Source organism: Blennius ocellaris (assembly GCF_963422515.1).
Source record: "Blennius ocellaris genome assembly, chromosome: 1".
NCBI classification, from domain to species: domain Eukaryota; kingdom Metazoa; phylum Chordata; class Actinopteri; order Blenniiformes; family Blenniidae; genus Blennius; species Blennius ocellaris.
In genome coordinates this window covers 29051562-29074393 of record NC_137650.1, presented here as the reverse complement: position 1 = coordinate 29074393, position 22832 = coordinate 29051562, and the positions used below count along the sequence as shown (strand labels likewise).

The window sequence follows — 22832 nt, the reverse complement described above, 5'->3', positions numbered from 1 at the left end:
CCAGCTCAACAGCTTGCCTTTTCTCAGCAGAGCCACAGCCAGGGAAGCATGCTTTAAATTGAGGGTTATCTTCTGCATTGGAATTAAGTGATGATTGGATGGCAGTCGGTATTAAATGGTGGCTGGATCTGTATGGCTGAGTCTCATTTCCATTATATCAAATCCTCTATTTTCTTGTTACCTTGTGTCACTTCTCACGTAATTTTTTTTTTTTTTTTTTTTTTTTTTGAGGGGTGTGGGTGAGTCGGCACTGCTTTAAAACTTGTCGAGTAAGATCATCTGATTCTAAAGTCACACCACAGCCGACGCAGTTCAACTCAGCTCCTGCACAAAGACAGCAAACTTTTAACAGAAGTGCAATTCACCCATTACGCAGAGAGCCTCAACCACACGGCGCTTCCATAGCTCTGATCACTGGGATAACTGTCAAGGTTATTTCCCACCGACGAATGCTGACGACTGGCTGCAGGGTGCAAAGTGAGGTGGGCAGAGCGTGAATATGCACCCCGTGCAAACATGCTTAGACAACGGATTCTCTGTTTAGAGTGCAATTATAAGTGACTCTTTCACAAGGCTGGTATTGTATATGCCTGTTTATTCTTGGCAAGTCTGAATCCACGGGAAACTGTTACAGTGCATCTTTTGTTTTGCTCTCTTGCGTGGCTTTTCGTGTCCACCCCAATTATTGCAGCCTACCTGACGACAGCTTAACAGGTTGGCTCGTGCGTTTGATGCGTCCCTTTAGAGCCAATAAATGTTTTCTGCCTTTTATATACTAACACACTGGGATATTAAACAACAAAAAAAAGCGAAAAGATATCCACTCTTATTTTATTTTTTATTTTTTATCTACATTATCATCAGCAGTGCTGCTAGCTTCTTCATCATCATCATCATCATCATCATCATCATCATCATCATCATCATCATCATCATCATCATCATCATCATCATCATCATCATCATCATCCCCCTCCAGCCTCGGGGTTTTTGGTGAAGCGTCTCCGCAGCCTGCAGCATCTTCACGGAGCATCTCACCGCGGACAGCCCTCCGGTGCGCGTTGAGTGACGTGACTCCGGGCCAATCCCGTTGCCGCTCGAGCTGCAGACGCCACAGAAAGAGAGGGGCGGTGTCCAATGACGAGGGTCGGCGGGGTAGAGAGGGTGGGAGGGGAGCTGGTGGTGGGGGTGCGTCGGTGTGGTGTACTTCACCACCCCTCCTATGGGTTTACACAGAGTTAGTGCAAGATATTCTGCTCTGGGAGTGAGAGTGCACGGATAAACGGCACATCCGCGCTGCGCATCGGTGTCAAACTCTGAAACAAGCCCGTCTATCGAGGTTGGCGTTTTCCAAGTGGGACCCCCGTCTGAGATTTGACACCTTTTTTTTTTTTTTTTTTTTTTTTGTGGTGTGTGAAATCCCCCTAATGTGTCCATGATCTTTTTAACCTTGTACCTCCGACGGCTGGGTATTGATGGGGCTCCGTGAACTTGAAACATGACGGGACACCGGTGTCTCTTCCTGCGTTCACCTCGTCGGCGCCTTCACCTTCACAGGTAGCCGGTTGGAGGGAAGAGAGATAAATTAAGAAGAAGAAGAAGAAAATTAAAAAAAAAAAAAAAAAAACACAAACGCCGGGTTTTTGCTTTTCGTCTGGACCTGTACGGGAGATGAGCATTGATTTTCGGACCCGCTCAGATGGAAGACGGCACAAGCCACTGAGCGACCACCTTGCTGCGTCCGCCGGGGAGCGACGCTGATCGCCGCAGGTCGCGCAATTAGACTGAACCCTGTCCGTTCCTGAAGTTAAATGGGGGAGAAGGAACTGCGACATATGCATCCTCTCATTTACCCCAGTTTTTGCCACCAGCTGCTTTTATCCAAACGCTTTTATTGAATCTGATTACTCCTGCCAGGCGATTATTGTTTCTCTCCCCCCTCTCTCTCTCGCTTCTCTTTTTTCCCCCATCTTTCCCGGACCGAAAGGCAGACCTGACAGAAGGGGGATATCTTTACCAGAATAAACTCACATATGGTCGATCACAGGATGAGAAGACTATGAGCTGACACACTCCAGTTTTTTTTTTTGTTTTTTTTTCTCTCTCTCCTGCGCTGCACCGGATTTGGGTATGTAAGATAAGAATAGGTCTCAGTTGCCCACTAAAAAAATCACAATCTGACTGAGCTTAGTTTGTAGGCTTCATCCATGTCCATTCATTCGTTATTGAAGCCCACACACAACTTAAGCTCTTTGATTTTTTTATTATTTATTTATTTATTTTTTGCAATTTGAGTGTAAAATGAATAATACTGTGTAATGTGTTGTGAAGTTTCATGGCCATGGGGGTTTGAGGCAGTATAAACTCACAGTGACCATAGAATACAGAGGATTTGGAGAGAGAGCAACAGACATGAGTGGATGTTTTAAATGGATGCTGTACTGTGTTTGTGATTTTATTTTCCTCCTTAGTGTTTGAATAATTTGCCTTTGCATGCCTGTGGGTAAATTCAATAGAAAATCATGATTTAAAGAAAGAAGTAGATCAAACAGCTGAATGTGAAATGGGGGTTGGGTGCTTGTTCATTTAATTTAATTACTGTGCATGGTGATATTAACTTAACTGAAGGAAAACTCTGTCGTGTATTCATAGGTTCGTTCCTGCTGTCACATGCAAGGAGTCACTGCCTGTAACAACGCTGCATAGAGAGAGAGAGAGAGAGAGAAACCTTTGTGTTGCAAGGGCTGGAAACACATTAACTGTCATGGATCTAAAAGACTATTACCTGTTGGGTGCCCTTCTCGCCTGCATATGGCTAGATCCATCAATAGCCCAAGAGCTGATCTACCCCATCCGAGAGGAGCTGCAAGAAAATGTCCTCATTGGAAACATACCAAAGGACCTAAACATTTCCCATACAAATGCTGCCACTGGAGCAAATGCTAATCTTGTGTATCGGCTTGTCTCCAAAGCAGGAGATAACCCACTGGTCCGTGTTTTGAGCAGCACTGGAGAGATCTTTACAACATCAAACCGAATCGACAGAGAGAAGTTGTGCCCTGGTCTCTCATTTGAGGACAGTGAGTGCTCCTTTGAAATTGAAGTGGTCATCCTTCCTAATGACTATTTCAGGCTGATTAAGATCAAAATAATCGTCAAAGACACAAATGACAACGCCCCCATGTTTCCTTCCCCTGTGATCAACATCTCCATCCCAGAGAACACGCTCATTAACAGCCGCTTTGCTATTCCTTCAGCCACTGACCCAGACACCGGCCCCAACAGTGTCCACAAATATGAACTGATCAATGGGCAGAGTGCCTTCGGCTTAGATATAGTAGAAACGCCTGAGGGGGAGAAGTGGCCCCAGCTTATTGTGCAGCAGAATCTGGACAGAGAGCAGAAGGATACATATGTGATGAAGATTAAAGTGGAGGATGGCGGCAGTCCACAGAAATCCAGCACTGCTATTCTCCAGGTCACCGTAACAGATGTCAATGACAACAGACCTGTGTTTAAAGACAGTCAGATAGAGGTGCACATACCAGAGAACTCCCCTATTGGCACGTCTGTGGTGCAGCTTCAGGCCACAGATGCAGACATTGGGGCAAACGCTGAAATACATTATGTATTTGGGACTCAGGTGTCTCCTGCTACGAAAAGACTTTTTGCATTAAACACAACATCTGGCCTAATTACAGTGCAGCGACCTCTGGACAGAGAAGAGACAGCCATTCATAAGCTCTCTGTTCTAGCCAGTGATGGCAGCTCAAGTCCAGCCAGAGCTACTGTTACTATAAATGTGACTGATGTTAATGACAATCCACCTAATATAGACCTGAGATACATAATTAGTCCCATTAATGGCACTGTTTTCCTCTCAGAGAAAGATCCCATCAATACCAAGATTGCTCTCATCACAGTGTCAGACAAAGACACTGACATCAATGGCAAGGTCATTTGCTTTATAGAGAAGGATGTGCCCTTCCATCTGAAAGCTGTGTATGACAACCAGTATCTGTTAGAGACATCTGCACTGCTAGACTACGAGGGGACGAAGGAATACAACTTTAAAATCGTAGCCTCAGACTCTGGAAAGCCAAGTTTGAATCAGACGGCCTTGGTGAGAGTGAGGCTGGAGGATGAGAATGACAACCCGCCTATTTTTACTCAGCCAGTTATTGAGCTGGCTGTTATGGAAAACAACAAACGCGACCTGTTTCTCACCACTCTCAGCGCCACAGATGAGGACAGTGGGAAAAACGCTGAGATTGTCTATCAGCTGGGACCAAATGCTTCATTTTTTGATCTTGACCGCAAGACGGGGGTCCTGACGGCATCCAGGGTTTTTGACAGGGAGGATCAGGACAGGTTCCTCTTCACTGTAACAGCAAGAGATAACGGGACGCCCCCTCTGCAAACACAGGCTGCTGTTATTGTAACTGTGTTGGATGAAAATGATAACAACCCCAAGTTCACACATAACCACTTTCAATTCTTTGTGTCAGAGAATCTTCCTAAGTACAGCACTGTGGGGGTGATAACTGTGACGGATTCGGATGCCGGAGAAAACGCTGCTGTTTCTCTTTCTATCCTGAATGACAATGAGAACTTTATACTAGATCCTTACTCTGGGGTGATAAAATCTAATGTGTCATTTGACAGGGAGCAACAGAGCTCCTACACTTTCGACGTTAGGGCGGTGGACAGTGGCAGGCCTCCTTGTTCATCAGCTGCCAAGGTGACCATCAATGTCATCGACGTGAACGACAACACGCCTATCGTCATCTTTCCCCACTCCAACACGTCCTTCAAGCTTGTCCCGCTTTCATCTATCCCAGGATCTGTGGTAGCAGAAGTGTTTGCTGTCGATGGTGACACGGGGATGAATGCAGAACTCAAATATACTATTGTGAGCGGGAACAACAAGGGACTGTTCAGAATTGACCCGGTCACAGGGAATATTACTTTGGAAGAAAAACCTGCTCTAACTGACATAGGCTTACACAGATTAGTGGTCAATATTAGTGACCTGGGATATCCCAAGTCTCTTCATACTCTGGTACTGGTGTTTCTTTATGTCAATGACACTGTGGGCAACTCGACACTCATCTATGATCTCATTCGCCGCACCATGGAGACCCCAATTGACCGAAACATTGGTGAAAGTAGTGAAACTTATCAGAGCGGTGACTATTTAACAATCATGATAGCCTTTGTTACTGGTGCTTTAGTGGTGATTATTGTCATCTTTGTCACCGTCCTGCTGCGCTGCCGACACGCTTCCAGGTTCAAAGCGGCACAGAGAAAAAAGCAAGGGGCTGAGTGGATGTCACCGAACACAGAAAACAAGCAGAACAAGAAGAAAAAGCGGAAGAAAAGGAAATCCCCGAAAAGCTCCCTGCTTAACTTTGTCACCATTGAGGGAAACAAACCTGACGATCCTGCCCATGAGCCAATCAACGGAACCATCAGTCTACCCACCGAGCTGGAGGAGCAAGGGATTGGACGCTTTGATTGGAATGCCACACCTACCACAACCTTCAAACCCAGCAGTCCAGACCTGGCCCGGCACTACAAGTCCGCCTCGCCGCAGTCGGCCTTTCACCTCAAGGCTGACACGCCTGTCTCAGTGAAGAAGCATCACGTGATTCAGGAGCTCCCGTTGGATAACACATTTGTTGGGGGCTGTGACACCCTTTCCAAGAGATCCTCTACAAGCTCCGACCACTTCAGTGCCTCAGAGTGCAGCTCCCAAGGAGGGTTCAAGACGAAGGGGCCCATGCACACCAGACAGCAGGTAAAAGAGCACTTTTACTGGTCTATAAGTACTGCCTATAACTGCCCTGTTCCACAGTGCTAAAGTGCCAGTCTAGATTAGGGACTCACTCTAAGGTACTGCGAAGCAACAGAAAAAAAAAAAACAAGTATTGCTCAGACATACTGCTTCAGCAAGTTTCACTGTTGCTCAACTTCAACATTAGGCAAAAGAGGAAAAAGTGTAACTTGAACAACAGCTAATTATTGGAGGTGATTATGGACTTAACAATCACTTGAGTAATTTGGGGGTGACGATTATAGACCAATGTTTTGTCATGATTATATATTTAATTCATATTTAACAAAAATGCAAGTGGGTGAGTAATTGCCTTGCCTTATTCTGTCTCTTCAGCACCCAGTTTAGATCACTGGTAAAATGTACCCACATAACATTAATTGTGACTCAATGTCTTTTGTGAAAGAAACATTTTTTTCTTGCCTTTCTACTCAGATTACTGTTTTCAACGTAGTGAAATGCTGCAAACATTATCCAAGCGAAAACTGGAAAAAAAATAGTTGACTTGTCACCTCTCCTCATGAAAGTCTTGAGTGTGTTCATGTTTTTTTTTTTTTGTTTGTTTCTTTGTTTTGATGTGTGTTGTAATACCACAAAAAGACTGTAACCTTTTAAACACCTGCAGCACATGCAACAGCCAATAATTAGTCTGCTGCAGTAGTATTGTGAATGTCACTGTAGGCTTGCCACATCATCTCAGCTCGAATTAAATGCCTCCTCTCAAAGCACACTAGCGAACTGAGTGAAGCTTGTCTGGAACTTGATACACATCCAATTCAAAAAGGATTAGCCAATAATGAGCCTCAAATTTCAACGTAATCCATGCTGCTTTTTATCAAAGCCTTATTAATTTTTCTGCTAATAAAGCACCACTACAAAACACGCAGTTCTAATCTAATGGAGCACACGTGGACAAATACCGGGTGCAGCAGAAAAGAAGGAAAGAACGAGTGCAGAGGGGAAAGGGGAGGCAGAGAGACTGCTGTCAGTGGGTCAGGCTTTCCGGGTGGTGGTACTGAACCTTTAGGTGGCAGTGTTGCTCTGCATGGCACGGCCTGGCACGACGCCAACCTGCAGTGGACTTATAAATGCAAGGGAGGAGAAGAAAGGAGTGAAACCTATGTTAGTGTTCCTAGTGAAATACTCTCGCCTAATGATGCAGAGTCTGCACAGGGAAGATTGATAATGGCAGTTAGAGATGTGAGTGATAAGATCTATCCGGAAGAATGGGTAGAATTACAGGGGTGACGCTGTGCAGCTCCTGCCGATGCATACCTCCGGGTCACTGCATCTGGGGTCGCATTTAATTCGTTGCTGTGAGAGGTAGCATTCAAAAGAGGCATTCAGTGTGCCGTCATTCGCCAGGCCCCATTGGTGTGTGTGTGTGTGTGTGTGTGCGTGCGTGTGTGTGTGTGTGTCTGTGCGTGCGTGCGTGTGTGTGTGGGTGTGTGTGTGAGTGCGTGCGTCTGTGTGTGGTGAAGTGTCAGAGAGAGAGAGAGGCGAGACGAGGCGATGAGATGGGTGATGGTGGTGGTGGGGGTTTGGGGATTGCTATTCAACCCCAGAGGACAACGCATGAGATATGACACTATACTGTAAGCACAACTTCATTGATTTGCTCAGTCACCCCACAATTCCACACAAGATTTATTGGAATCAATAATTCTGACAAATGATTCAGCGAAGCACACAAACAGAGCCTGTGTGTTCTATATAGTGCCACTCATAACATAAATAATGCACTCTTATAGACACTTTTCCTCGCTCACGTTCCTCTCAAATGTTCTGTACGGTTTGATTCATATTTTTCTATGTACCCGTGTACAGCATAAATGTAATGTTTCTAGAAAATGAGGTTTGGAACCTGTCTCAAGTTGTGCCTCAGTCTTAAATGTACTTTGTAGTCCCTAACGATATAAAGCAGTTTAGTGCAATGCTCTGAACACCTACTTTTAGCCCTGGAATATGAAACCCATCCAAATTGTGCCATTGTATTCACAGAATTGTAATCAACTTCACATTCAAACAATATAGTTTAGATCTGGACAAAACCAACTACTATATAAAGTATAAGTGAGAAGTCCTTTTTCAGCAATGCCGACTCAAATATGCACAAGTATATTATGCCGGTGATACACTTGCCTATATCCATATCTTTATTAATATAGGAAAATGGAATTTGCTACATTTCCATTATGACCTTGTATGTCTTTAGAGATTTAAAATGAAGACTCTCAGAGTATGAAGTTATTGGTTCTCCATCATAATTACAGCAAAACATATTTCAGATAAAGATTCCTGCTCAGTTTCAAGGTTAAATGGCAGATATTGATTGTGGTAAAATGATTAAACTGCCCTGACTGCACAGCCATGTCTTACTGGATTAGGCAGGGTATGTTATCAATGCCATCATTCTATCCATGTTTTGATTGTTTTGTACAGTGTAACCATCTGTATTGACATGTGCACGTCATCTTCATTTCATGTGTATTGATAAATAGATGTCTATCAACCATGTTGGATTTCTGCCTACATATCAAATGAAAAACAGAGAAAACATTAGCTATAATTGTAAAAAAAAAAAAAAAGGTTAAAAAAACAATTACTTCTGAATGAATCTTTAAACAGACCATATATATCCAAAAGGCAATATCACCAGATTATCATATATTCTCTGCAGACGAGAAGCTTTGGAAAGAGATAACAACTGCATTATTAAAAGATTCCTCGAATACAGAACTGATTTTGTAATAATGGAATGCATCAATAACTTTTAAAAAGTATTACAGGTAATTTTTTTTGGTTTGGAAAATGTGATTTGATGTGTTGTATTGCAAACATGTTCAGCACAGTGCTGAATTATTGTACTATGAAAAAAGTATATACAAAGTTATATCATAAATTCATTGAAATGACTTTGCGACATTAATTACTAGAAACTGCTCTTTTGTTGGCTGAAGTTCCCATAAAATAGGCATACAAGGATGTTCCAGACAAAAACACACTTAAAGCTGAAGGAAATAGCTTTTAAAATTGACCTCCTGTCTGAGAATTGAAAAGCTATTCTTCTCCTGTTGTTACGAGTCATTTCTATGCAACATCTCCACTGATCAATAAGTAAGGAAACTGAAAGGAAATTGATAAACCAGCAGGCAAAGTACAAAGCATGAAGGCTTCAGCTGTGTCGTCTTCTCAGATCATACAGAAGATATAGGAATGGCAACACAGACGAATGCCTCACGAAATCAACTTTACTGAGACCCCGAACTTTACCTCTGAGCAATAGAAGCAATCCTTGCCTTTCCTTTCTTTTTCTCCTTGCTTATTATTTACCCTCTGGGGACCTGCATTAGTGTAAACAACACTGGAGGAAAAAAAATGCATGAAAACACTGTCCTAGTTTCACAAGGCAACACATCTTAAGAAACCAAGTATAATCATCACCATCAGTCTCACTCTCTTCTTGTCAGTAGTCTTACATAGATGTGTTTCACTACGACAGTGCGAGCCCAGTGGCTACGCATTAACTATGTACTCCTCATCAGATCCCATGGCTCATGTTATGAATGCGTTAACATGGTTTTCCTGAGGGGTGGATGGTTTGAAAATAGTCACTGAGACAGCGTATGAAACATCATGCATAACGGATTACAATCCACATTTTTAGTTTTCTCTCTCTCGCTCTATCTCTTTACCAATAGCCCCCAATATCCAATGGTGCACGTGATAATAAATCATTTGGTGTGTGCATATCTACATTCATATTTATACATTGGCAAATGGACATGGATGTGTCTTCTCCATTTTCCTTGCACTTTTTTGGTTGTGAAAAACATCATGCACAATGGTGAGCCTTATGTAGTTTGAAGTTGCGCAACACCTCATGGGTAAGAACTTTTAATTGCTGTGGTTTATTAGTGGGGGTTTTTTCTGTTGTTTTTTTTCTGTTTGTTGTTGTTTTGTTGTGATATAGCAGAAAGAAAAGAAGCAAACACGGAAATTATGCCAGAAATCGCAGCTTACCTCGAGGGACATATAACAGCTCCCTTCTGTGCAGTTTCTGTAGTTTGAGTGCATATAGAACAAATGGCAACATATGCTTCATGGTTGACATAATCTGAGTAATTCTACAGGGCTTTTTGTTTAAAATTTGGATTTGTTTTTCTGTTTGGATCTGACTGGGGTATCACATTTTCTCTCGTTGTGACACTACAATAATGATAATAAGAAGATTTATATCACGGCATCAGTCACAGGCAATGAGCAGGCTATTAAATATTACAGTAGATGGAGTGTTCATTTTAAAGTGCAGGATGTGAAAAAAAAAAAAAGACCTGTGAGGAACAACCGGGAATCCTTAGCGTGGTGTTCCTGGAGTTGTCTTGTCAGTAAATTTAATGAATGGACATCCTATGCAAACAGGAGTTTGTACAGACCATTGTAATTATGGAGCCTTGAGGGAGTCGTCCTTCTTGTGCAGGTTCATTTGCCACATTAATAAGAGGATTAGTAGTATGTACGGGGGCTGATGGCAGCAGGAGAAGTTTGAGAAGATTAATGAACTATGACAATGTTGCACCTGAGGGGAAAAGTCTGTTGCAATATCTTCTGGGTTGTGCTGACACAGAGTTTGGCGGTATGAAAGAGGAAGATGGAGAGGGGCCAGTGATTGTTGCCGACTGTGATCATACATCCGTCTCCTCAGCTATCCTGTCATTTAATCAGGATCCTGGGTTTGTGATCTCCTGTACTGTTTGTGCCCTTGGTACTTTTTGACTGATGATGTCCCAGTGGGTTTGACATTTTCTTGAAAATAAGTACAGCTCCTTTTTTTTCTGCAGATGTGACTAAACAATTAAACTGGATGAATAGTGATGAAGATGTTAATTAACCAAATCTGTGAGTTTGGTGGAAGTTGAACTGCAGCTCGACACAGGAGAGACTGACCTGACTACAATCTCTTATTGAGTTAAAATACAGCAGATCCTCAAAACAAATGCGGCTATCCGGAGATAGTAAGCCAATAAGTCCGTGAGTGAAGTTTCAATCAAAGCTTTAAATCATCAGCGGAGGATTTGCAAGGCTCTTTACTGCAGAGAACATTGTATTTCTTTAAAAAACTTGTCATGTCCTCCATGTCTAGGTGGGTAAAAGGAAATGAAATGGATTGCGGGCCATACCAAGGTAGTGGGTGTGAGTACTATCAGAGTAGATTATTGCCCCAAGGGGGATTCAGTTTTGTCTGCACAAAACAACAAAATAAATCAAAGCTCCCTGTTGGTACACTGGCTGAACTATGGAGTTCATTTATATGTTTTTTATTTTCCCCCAGTTGATAAAACAAATGAAGTGCTACTGATTTTTTTTTAAACATATTTATATATTTATTTATTTATAGCCTTTTTGTTTTTTTTTCTTTGCTGTCTATAACTGCGAGGGGCAGGACTGCCAAAAACACAGATGATGGCAAATTACCAGGAATTACATTTGTGTTCTCTTTTTAAAAAACAAAAAAAACAAACTGTAAACACCTTATTAACTTACATTTTGTTTGAACATTTTCATACCACATGATAAGTAATATTTTCTCATTACACTGTTCTGTGTAACGCGTATATATAACACAATTTTGATAATGGCAAATATTGTCTTGTATCAAAAAGTATTATGTGTCTGTGAAAATGTGATTTTCATTTGTTCATTTATTTTCTTGTGGTTTGTTGTTTGTCCATCACTTTTGGCTGGCAACCCATTCATCACAAATTTATCATCCATTTCGGCAAACTCTCACAGCTAATTGGCTGATGATCAGTCTTCAAGCCGTTTTGCTTTGTGACTTAACGCACAAAAGTGATTGCGGCTTTTGTGGGACTGTCATTACTTAATTCATCTCCATGTTTTCACCAATCCACTAAATGCATTTCCCATTTTTCTGAGGCAATCAATCAAGTTGACATACTGGCTTCATGATTTTTTCCAACACTGCATGATGACAAAAAGACAAACTGCAGCTTAAAAACACTTCTTAGGTATCAACACCTCATCTGAAATCTATCAAATTTTCCTCAAAAAAAAAAATAAAAAAAATAAAAAATACGAGTAGAGGGTGGAAGAAAATGTTTCTTGACTGCTTGCTTGTCTACAAAATTTTTTTTATTAAAAGATGAAGTTATGATGCTACTTCATTGTTTGAATGCCCCCCCCCCTCCTGCCCCACCCTCCCCACCTCAACAAAACCCATCTTTCCTTTCCACCCTACACTTGGCCCCTCCCCCCCCCCCCACACCTTATCTTCCCTGTCTCCAGCTCTAACCTTTCACCCATGTTTTACCGGGGTCAACGCCGTTACATGTGATGTTAAATCACCGAGGGTGTGTTCACCTTTGTGTTCTGATCATTTGTGACAGACGAGGGCGCTTTGTGTGCAGCACGTTTGTCCAACTTTTCCTCCACCGATCATCCTCTCTCGCTGCGTCTTTCACTCGAGAGAAAATGGTGTGTGGATAAAAAAGATGGGCAAAGTGGTGTTGTATATCCTGACATGACAAACCCAGAGGGAGACGCGTCCTTGTCATTGGGTTGTTGTGTCAAGGAACACACACGGGCCGCTGCACTGTCACTAGCGTGTGCCAGTGTCGAGACTAATAGTTGTGATTATGGCATTGCCAGCCAAAAACCCCCCCCTCAAGCAAAGAGCCACACTTGACTTGAAATGTGACTTCCATTGACTGCTTTGCCACGGGGCCTCATAGCTCACAAAGACTCTGTAACCCTCATCAATGTAAATCTTTCTTGTATATATGAGATGTTTCATGTAAATTGAACTCCTGGTAATCTTGCCTAATGTGCTGTGTTAAACAATAATGGACTATTTTTCTTTTGTATTATTTATTTACCCTGTTTTCTTTATTTCCTTTTCTTTTCACTGCTGGGTATACATTAATTACATCTGAAATAAACTCTTCTAGTTCGTCAGTACACTGCAACCCCTATTCTGTTGACAAAAGCTTTATTTGAACAATGCTATCCTACCTTTATAAGTTCATAATAAATGTTTCAAAGAGATCATCTCTTTCTTGTTTTGAATTTGTTCCCTTTGTGATGTTGTGATAAGACATTATGTATAAACTGGGATATGTTTTAGTCAAGCTACCATGTGTGCACCGGTTCTAATCAGCATTTGCCTGTAAACAAGCGATTCGGCTGATTATTGCCAAGTTGTGCAGTTTAAGAAGCAAACAGATATTCTGGCTCGACTGATCTGTCAATTTAAAAGAGGCACACAAAATCACTTACACACGCACACACAATCTAATAATTCACTTACAGCGTGGAATTTCCATTCACAGTTAATTTAAGGAGCCAGTTTGATTTGAGGGAATTATACAGTTGTGTCTCCTCATGGGTCACATGTATTCTTAATGTTCTGCATGTGGTTTGACGGCGTACCGACTGTCCAGCTTAGCCGAGCTGACCCAAATACATGAATGTCAATGGGATCATGTTAGCAGCTGTTTCTGAACATGCGATTCTGAGAGTTTTATACATGTCAGCCCAGCATTAAAAAAGAAAAAAATGTCTTCATGCATTACTTTAACATTTCCTCTTGCCTATACAGGTCGTGAAGGGATCATTTCTTTTGCATCTTTAATATGAAATGAGCGACTTGTTCGACAGCTTTTCATGTTTCATCCAAAGCTGATTCAAGACCTCAGCTGTTCCAGTCTGGCGTTCATGAGCGTTCCTTCAATAGTTAGTCTTTTAAGTGTGAAACTACCACTTCGCCCCTGATTTCAGACACTGGAGTTGTGCTCAGAAGTGATCTCTTCACTGCAAGTATGAACTGTAGAAATCATTATGGTGGATGTTCTCTCCATTGCTCACAAAACCCTTTCATAACTGCACCTCAACTTTATAGAGACTATATATCTGTGCTTTTACGTTAACGTGCACTGATCTGACAGCAGGAAGAAGTGTTGGGAGTTTAGAACTACTTTGATTTATCACAGTATATTGCGCACATTTGCATTATTTGCATGCAAGAACACAGAGTGAAACATGTGAGGAGCAGCAAAAAGCAGTCTATCCATTTAGTAACTACGGTACATGTTTTTCATGCGCGGTCATCTTCATCATTATTACCAGCAAACAACAATAAACCGAATAAATGTACTGTCGGTACTTAGTATCTAGGTAAATGAAAATGAAACGGTTGCCATTCCTAATTTTTGCCACAGTGAACTTTTTGTACTGACACTCCTATTTGCTAATCTCCTGCTACCTTCCAGTTTAAGAAGTATAGACGTGTCACCTCTTAACTGGTGTTTGCAGGGAGAGGGGTGAGTGTGGATTTCAAAGTGCCATGCCAACACATCTATGGAAAGTAGGCCTAACTCAGCTTAATCTGTCCACTCCGTTTGAAAGCCAGAAGCACAGCTTAGTCTGCATTTGAGTGAGGAAGATGAGAGAAAAAAAAAGTGGATAAATAAATAAATATAGGCTTTAAAGTTTGACCTCATCTATACGGTCACTTTCAGAAAGCTGTGTGCACTTACCACCAGGAATTTGAAACCTGACTTCTGACCCTGGGTATAATCATACAATCCTTTCCAGAAATGGGGTGGGGGGGTAGTTGGTGGGCAATGCTTATACTGCATTTTGGAACGGTTCATAAAAAAATATGTTGTCTCTAACCCCCCCCCCAAAAAAAAAAAAAACAACAACAAACAAACAAAATCAGCAGGTTACTTGTCTGACGAGACATTGATCTTTGAAAATGCTTTGCCATCACTGAAATTCTCAAGGTACATTTCCTGTTTTCTGCTCTTCCAGAGAGTGCATCTGCAGGCAGATCATGTTGGAGATGCTCGCAGATTTGACCTCTATATCCATAATCTGTTTAATGCAAGAATGTGAATAGTCAGTTCTTTTTCTCTTCAAAGTATCTTTGCGAATGAATATGCCAGTAGCAAGATGCAACATGTAAGTTTTACCAAATAAGGAAGCAATTAACAAAGTGCACACGAGACAAAAGTGTTGTCTCATACAAGGTTGAGACTGAACTACTCCTGCAATCAAATGCATTACATTTTGTATAGACATGGCACAGAGAGCCTGTCTATCCACTGCAGTGAGCAGGCAGACGATTTATAACCCCGGTGCTCGCATTGTTCTGTTATACAAATTTGTCATCATGAAATTGAGTGCACATGACAGAGCATAACATCCAGTCCAACAGTCATCCACACGGGGGATGATGTCACATGCCTTTTTAACCTTGTTTGGATTGGAAACCAAATTAATTCTGTTCTTGGTCTTTCACCAGCGATGTCCTCAAAGCGGCCCTTGGTTTCAGTACACGCAGCCACTACGCATTAGTAAATCGGCCAGTGAAGGTGATTGTGTGATGAGCTGTAGGTGGTCAAACATATGATTCACTTACAGTGAAGTGTTTAGATCCTTATGTAAAAAGCAGCAGCACGACAAGCTAAAAATACTGTGCTCGCAGTTCTGAATTCAAAATGTACAGTTGTAATTATATGTATGAAAAGTAGTAGTATTCATTATACAGAAATTATGTCCTCTGAGAGGCTGCACTGATTATATTTGATCATTGCATTAGTTAAAGTGAATTTGCTGGGCTATGTCCCACTGATGTTTACTCGAGAGTGTACAATTTTGGAAAGATTCAGGCTTCAACTATGCATCCATGCTAGAATATAATCTTCAGCGCCATTAGATGGAAACAATTCTGAACTCTGCTGAGTATGAGAGAGAGACCTCTGAAAGCTCATCATTAGCAGCCTCCTTTAACAAGTTCACCTTGTCTGCGATTCAATGTGGCAATGCTCTTCTCTCAGTCATACAACTCTATATGTAGAATGAGAGCATGAGCAACTAAAATTAGGAGGCAGATGCCTCTCATTAGTAGTTTGGGATACACAGACAATTCTGTGACATGACATTAACTTTACAGTAAATTTATCAAGCAAATATTAGTACAGGGCCACATGCAACCATGTTTGAGCTCCACTGGGAGATACAATAAAATGAAAATAACCCATGAAACAAATTAAATGTTTCCCTTAGTTTTGAGTGCAAAGAAGTATGAGATAAATAGGGAAACAGAAGATAAATGTTTTTTTTTTTTTTTAACTTCTGTTGGATTTACAGTAGACTGCTTATTATCATAAACTTAAAACAGGCCGTTGATGTGGAAGACAGGGAAAAAAAAGTCAGATTAAGAATCCAACATTAAGCCTTTGCTTTGCCAAAATCCCAAGAGACTCGGTTAGACATTGATTTGGTATCGCTAAAGTCAGGTGAGGCATATTGAACAATTCAGAGATGAATGCAGGAATAATATGAACAACAGGATATAAAGACTGTAATGATTTTTGCAAACATATTGACTTTACTGAGTGCGCTTACATATGCTTCATTCTCTTATTTCTCCCTGAATTGATAGATGCTTTTTGAACAGAGTGCGTCGGCTGGAAGCTTTGCTAAATTAGTCATCTTCCAAACGTCATTTCACTGAATTAAAATCAGCATCAGTTGAGCTTCTGAAGGAGGTCCAACAGTTTGGCTATATTATTTTTCGCTTTTCCTCTGCTGCCGATGCACAAGCTGTCATATTTCCCTCTACTAATGTTGGGGTAAAGTCCCGCTGACGTTTTCCCCATGGGTAATCTTTCTTTAACCAGCATATAGTTGATGATATTTTCCCTTTTGTGGGAGAAAAAAAATGAAGAAAGGTGAGTGCGTTTCTCAGATTGAATCCCCAAATGTACTTGACACGAGACAAAGAGAAAAACTATTTTCATTTTCACCCTTAACAGCTAAGAATCCACCAGGACAGCCGTGAGTTATGCAGTGAGGACTGAGGCAGCCCATTCACCGCAGTATACTACACGTATTGTACGAACGTATAAGATCTTTATTGAAACACTGAACAGTGGTCACACCACAGGGACCCTAAGGCAAATGTTATTTTTCCATTTCCCAGTTGTTTCAAGAGACAGACAGACATATGCAAACAGCCACACAGACAAAAAGGAAGTGCAAATGGCCTAAAGGTTAGAGAAGCAAACTTTTCACTGGAAGGTTATGGGGTCAACACTTGGACAGGCAAGATAAATTAGAACAGAGAGGAGAAACCACCACTGAGGTGTCCTTAAGCAAGGCACTTAATCCCTCTTGTTCTAGTGGGATAGCTCAGGGTATGAGACTGTTTGTTTGACTGCTGTTGTACTGGGGCAACTTTGTAGACGTGTGAACCCGGGTGAATGTGAAGTAGGACGCTTGAGGGAAAGGGTGTCTGCACGCAGTGCAACTACCCAGGGTTTTAAAAATTGAAAATCATCTCAAGAGAAAGACACATACAATTGATCTTTATGCCTCTGTTCTCAGTGATCTTATGACCAAGGATTGAAATTTTTGCTTTTATTTCTGTGCCTTTGCAATGAAAGCAAAAAAAAAAAAAAAAAGATGTTTGAATGTAGTCCTCTGTGGCCATGGTAGTTGATTCCGTGTGGATTCTTGCATAAAGCACACAAGATTAAGAATAAAGGCATGAATATGATTTTATGGGGATTTTAAAGGATTTCCTTTTAAGAACATAGTAATGAACAACACAGACATGTAGCACACATTGAAACGTGCAATATTTTTTGTTTTTCTAGTGAACAAAAACAGCTTGCATCTAAAAATACTCTTCATTGGCAAATTAAAGTTGGTGACTCTGTGACACTTAGCTGATTTGTTCTTAAACTTCAAAACAAAAAATAAAAAAACATTTCTGTTCAGAACCTTTCGGGAAAACAGTTTATGTCGACAAAGTAACTTCAGTAGACGCCTCTCGTCCCAGACGAGGGTGTTAGCTGCCTCGGTTTTACCACTGGAAGGGGTTTGATCTTGTGATTGAACTGTATCATAGTCTTAAGTCTGTTATACTTCCCATAATGAGCTGGATGAATAGCATTGATTAAATGGTGTTAAGTCTAATTATATATTTCCTTGAATCTGTACTGTATCATTAATAGATCCCCTTCATCACAACAACAAAGAGTGAAAAAACACTAGCATGGATAGCCTATCATATTTTTATTTATTTATTTTTTGGCAGGAAGTACAATGACTGAATTAGTAGCCACGGAATGCTCTTCAGGGAGCTAATTAGATAAGAAGTTGTGATGTATGGCTACTGGAAGGATGTGTGTCAACCCACTCCTGTTCAATGTATAGACTGGAGATTTGTATTGATTGTATGCTTTGTCTCATGCCTCAGGCATCAGCACGCTACAGTGTTAGGCCGTGCGCCTTGCCTTTGTCTGTTGAGCTGAGCAGATAAGGGTTGTGATAAATCTGCCTGAGAATAAGCTGTCATAGAGGTGCTGCGCATGGGAATATTTAACACAAACATAAAATATGGCTTGTCTGTTGTTTTATCGTCGAGGGTATAAGAAACGGCAGGGCTTTAAAATACTCTCACCACCTTGTTCTTTTTTTTTTTTTCCTTCTTCCTTTTTCTTCAATTTTCTATCTCTGCAGTGAGTGCGTACACAGAAGCTCACCGCCCCGTTCATCTTTGTTATACGGCCGTGCAGCTGACAAAATAAAACAGGAAAAGAAAGGATGCTTTGCACAGAATGGTGAACCCGCACCTTATCGCCACTCAGTAATATGCAGAGGTGTTAAACATTTGGCTAGCTTATTTAGATTAAACGATTTAGTCCTGGTTGTGCAGAGTTGGCGAGGGCAGAATCAAGTAGTGTGTTGGGGACAAGGAGGGAGGAGGTGAAAATTGGTTTCCCCCTATCTTACGGCGCACATAGAGACCCAGCCATGGTTTCCTCTCTCTCTGCACACTCCCCTCTGACGATAACGTGCCCTGATAATGGATATATGCACCCAGATTTATTTTCTATTTCCTGCCACAACTGCATTTCCAAGTAAGTTTTTTTTTTTTTTTTTTAATAAATGTATGAGCTTTATGGCTGCTTTCAACTGTGACATGCAGAAAGTGGAGTTCCAGCACCAGAGAATGGTAGGAAATATTTCCAGAGGAAAAAAAACAAAAAAACAGAGGAGAATGCTGTAACTTTCACTTTATCAAATATCAGACAGCTCTAATGCAACATCACATGCAAAGGAAGATAAACTTCATGTACCCTCTTGATTTGTTTGTCTCAGTTATCCACTCACAGAGTTTCTGACTAGCTTAAGGTCTCTTTGTATGGGAAATAAAACAAAACATTGATGAATATTTTATTACGGTTTCCTTGTGGGTTGGACAGACTTTTTCTGTCACATGATTTATGAAGGCTGTCATTGAATGACACTCATCCATTTATTTCTGCATCAAACTTCCAATAAGAAATGAGACAGCCCAGTGTATCTAAGACCATCCAGTGTGCCTGAGGGAATGACTCAGACGTGACAGTACGTAATACCACAGTCCCATGCTTGCCCCCATTTTTCCTGTCCCCTCTAATCTTTTAAAAGCTGTGTCTCTGTCTGCTATGTGACATGTGACCCCCGCTACATGCTTGTTAGGGTGTTTCAGTGTCCCAGAAACCAGCCCAGACTCTGTGCCGAGAACAATAAGGTTCCTTCATTGCCAAAGAATCTGGACTGTGGTTGCCCCAGGCCATACATCACATGAAATCCGCCATGAATGCCGCATATGTGTGTCCGTGTGTGTGTGTGTTTTGTTGTTGAGATGATGGGACTATGTTCCCTCAACACTTATTTCACACTGCTCTTAGCACTTCACCCATAGAGATCAGTGGCTTCCTTGTTCTGGTCCAGAGCTTCACAGTAGGACACGGGGGCATGTGTGTGTCCGCTTATTAATAGCGTCGCCTCTGGGATGATATTCATAACCAGAGCAGGACAGAAGGGATTTAATGCAACACAGTGGGCAGATTGAACTGATTCATATCTGGGAAGAGCATGTGCTTTGATCTTGTGTTTACTTTGTGATTAGAAACACACAGTTTGGAGCCACGCCCGTCCTTTGGACAGAGAATGACATAATCGATTGCTAATTGTCATGTGGTAGGAAGTTCATGTATTATTCTGTCCTGAGGCAAGATATACGCAGATGTTTAATAAGCATACTAACTAGTTCAACATCCTGCAAAGTAAATTCAACCAATCAGAAAAACAAAACCAGGGTCTTTCCAGCATTCCAGTGTTAATCCTCCCTGCCTTGCTTTGTCCACAAAATAGACTTACAAGCATTTGTTGTGCAAAGAATGGGCAACTACACTAGGAAGGAATTTACTGTATTGGCAGAGCTGTCTTATTTTTCATGGCATGCCCTATAGGTGTCTGCTGCAGAGTGTTGATAGCTCACCGTGATACAAATCAAGTTGTCAGGTGCAGCTGAGGGTCAGTTTGTCACTTGCTGTTTTTTGCATGAGCGCTTACCGACACTATCCCTCTTATTGTATTATTAATGCATTTTACTGTCCTAACTTGGTCATCTCCTATCATCATACACGGTCAAGTCACGAGGAGGGCACATGGATGTGTCACATGAAAGATAGTATGGCTACGCTAAATATTTAATCATATGGTTTTTAATCATATGGTTTTAGCAACGTTGGTCAGTCTAATGCTTTTCCACAAACTATTTGTTGGTTTACAGTCAGTCAGGTCCTCCAGAGGCTAAATCTTCCCGACTTTCATCACTTCCTGCATGGCCCACTCACACCTCAATTTTGGAAAATTAAGTAACTCGACAACTATTGGATGAGTGCCTTTTAAACTTTGTATGTAATTCATAGTGCCTAGAGGATGAATCCCGATGACTTTCTTCTGCGCCGTCAGCACTTTCTTATAATCAGATGAAATAATGCCAGGTTTTCACGAAAGCTATCCAGTGAGACAAGGTGATTTCCTCTAATGACTTTGGCGAAGCCTTGACTTGTCTGCTGGTGCCACCGTGAAATTGACATTTGTCGACACGATTTCATAATGAAACGGGACAAGAAGTCGATTTTCACAGACTAGCAAAATGACATATACGAGTTTAAGTGCCCCCTGTAGGACCAACATGTCTTAACTTCTAAAGTCTGCCATCGTCAGTCTAACAGTTGTACAGTATATTAGTGGCAGGTGTATCACAGCTTAGATGTCACAGTGGCAAAATGCCTTTCATATTGTCAAATAGTTACAATTTTGTAAGGTATGAATGCCAATTTTATTCGTCATTAGAAAAAGGATTGAGGCTTGGCTTGAAACAAAAATTAAATACTGACTCTTCACTGAAAACAGGAATGAAACCCTGGTGCAGCTCAGTGTTTGAGACATTCTGCTCTCAGTATTGTACTTCCATTCACTTACTTATTCACCAACTTACTCATTCAAATGAATAAATTTTTTTCATGCAAGACAATTAAAAAAAATAATAAATCTGTATTTTAAAGCTACCTTAAGATACACCACTAAAGCCTTTAATATCGTTTTTGTAATTGTGTAGTGACTTGGACTCCATTCATATGATTCATTTTCACAAGTTTTACTTCAGGTTGAGAACTTTATTTTTTTTCCCTTCAAATTTTTTTTTTATATTACACAAAAATGAGAACCAGTGAATGTAAAAGTTTTTTTTTATTTTTATCAAGGTTAAATTCTTTTGAATGCATTCAATGTATTATCCTTTAACAAAGTTGACCTCCTCTGTTCTACTGCAGTAACTGCACCAAGGGGTGCTCGAACAATGACTTATTGGATAAAGTGACATCCTTTATTACCTCCATCATAATAACTACAAACACAACCTCAATGCAGAATGTACATATATCCCTGCTGTCTTGCTCACAACTCACTTGAGAGTGAGATCTCTGATCTCAACAGGACATTTCTGGTTGAAAAAAAACCTTAATAAAAACATAAAAATGGACATTTCCCTGCTTGAATTCTCCACAGTCAACTGGGATGGTAATATTGCATTTGAGGACAGTCAGGCTTTTGGGGCTTGGAGTAGAATGTCTCAGCAGGTGTTGGATGGATCGCCATAAAATTTATTAAAGACACTCATGTTCCCCTCGGGATAACCTGAAGTCACTTTTGTGGTACCCTGATGTTTCATTTTAGCACCATCATCAGGTGAAAATTGTAATTTTCCCAGTGCCTTGACTTCTGACAAAGTAACAGTGAAACTGCCATCAGCTTCAGTTCGACATTGTGTGTGGAAGTAGCAGCCTAATGTAAATGTACTGGACTCCAACAAAAGATAGTGCCATGCCTACTGAATATCAACATGTTGGCAGTCATTGTGCGCATGATGAGACTGTAACACCACACATTCCAGCATACTAGCATACCTTTTAGCAAAGGTTGATAGTTTGCTAAAAAGTAAATATGTCAATTCAGGTTATTATTACTATTACACTGATAATATACACTGATCAACATGACCGCTGTTTTCGATTTTTCTTATTTCAAAGTAACAGCATAGAATGTGATTTGATGTTACAGCATATCATTCTGCAGCTGGGTGTCTGTATTAGATCTTCACAAGAAGGAATCCTTTCTTCTCAGTGTGTGTGTGTGTGTGTGTGTGTGTGTGTGTGTGTGTGTGTGTGTGTGTGTGTGTGTGTGTGTGTGTGTGTGTGTGTGTGTGTGTGTGTGTGTGTGTGTGTGTGTGTGCGTGTGCGTGTGTGTGCGTGCGGAGAGGTCACTCCTTTTATGAATAATTGACAGGAAAAAGTCAATTTTGCCACAAAACTGTGACATATATGAAAAACACTGAAATCACTGACTTAAGCAAACAATAAATAAATAGATAAATAAATAAAAGATGGCAATGAACATTGGCTAATTAGATGAAGGCTTCCTCCGTCATTCCTCATTGTGTCGATGATAACAACACACAGGTTTGTATTTAGTTTTTCAATTCCTTAGGCTTTACCAAATGCCATCTCTAATTTTCGACGAGGATCTGGCCTTGAAGCCCCTGGTAATATCAAGTACAAACAATCAA

The 22832-nt window shown here is 41.0% G+C and overlaps 1 protein-coding gene across 1 annotated transcript in view; it reads left to right on the top strand.

The window, feature by feature from the left end:
- Positions 1-2764: 2764 nt before the first annotated feature.
- The window catches only part of pcdh9 (protocadherin 9), a gene marked incomplete at both ends in the record, with an annotated part of 198682 nt that continues 178614 nt past the window's right edge, over positions 2765-22832 (top strand). Inside the window, one exon of the mRNA XM_080495975.1 lies at positions 2765-5800. Coding sequence (XP_080352101.1) covers positions 2765-5800 — 3036 coding nt within the window. The remainder of the gene's footprint in view (positions 5801-22832) is intronic.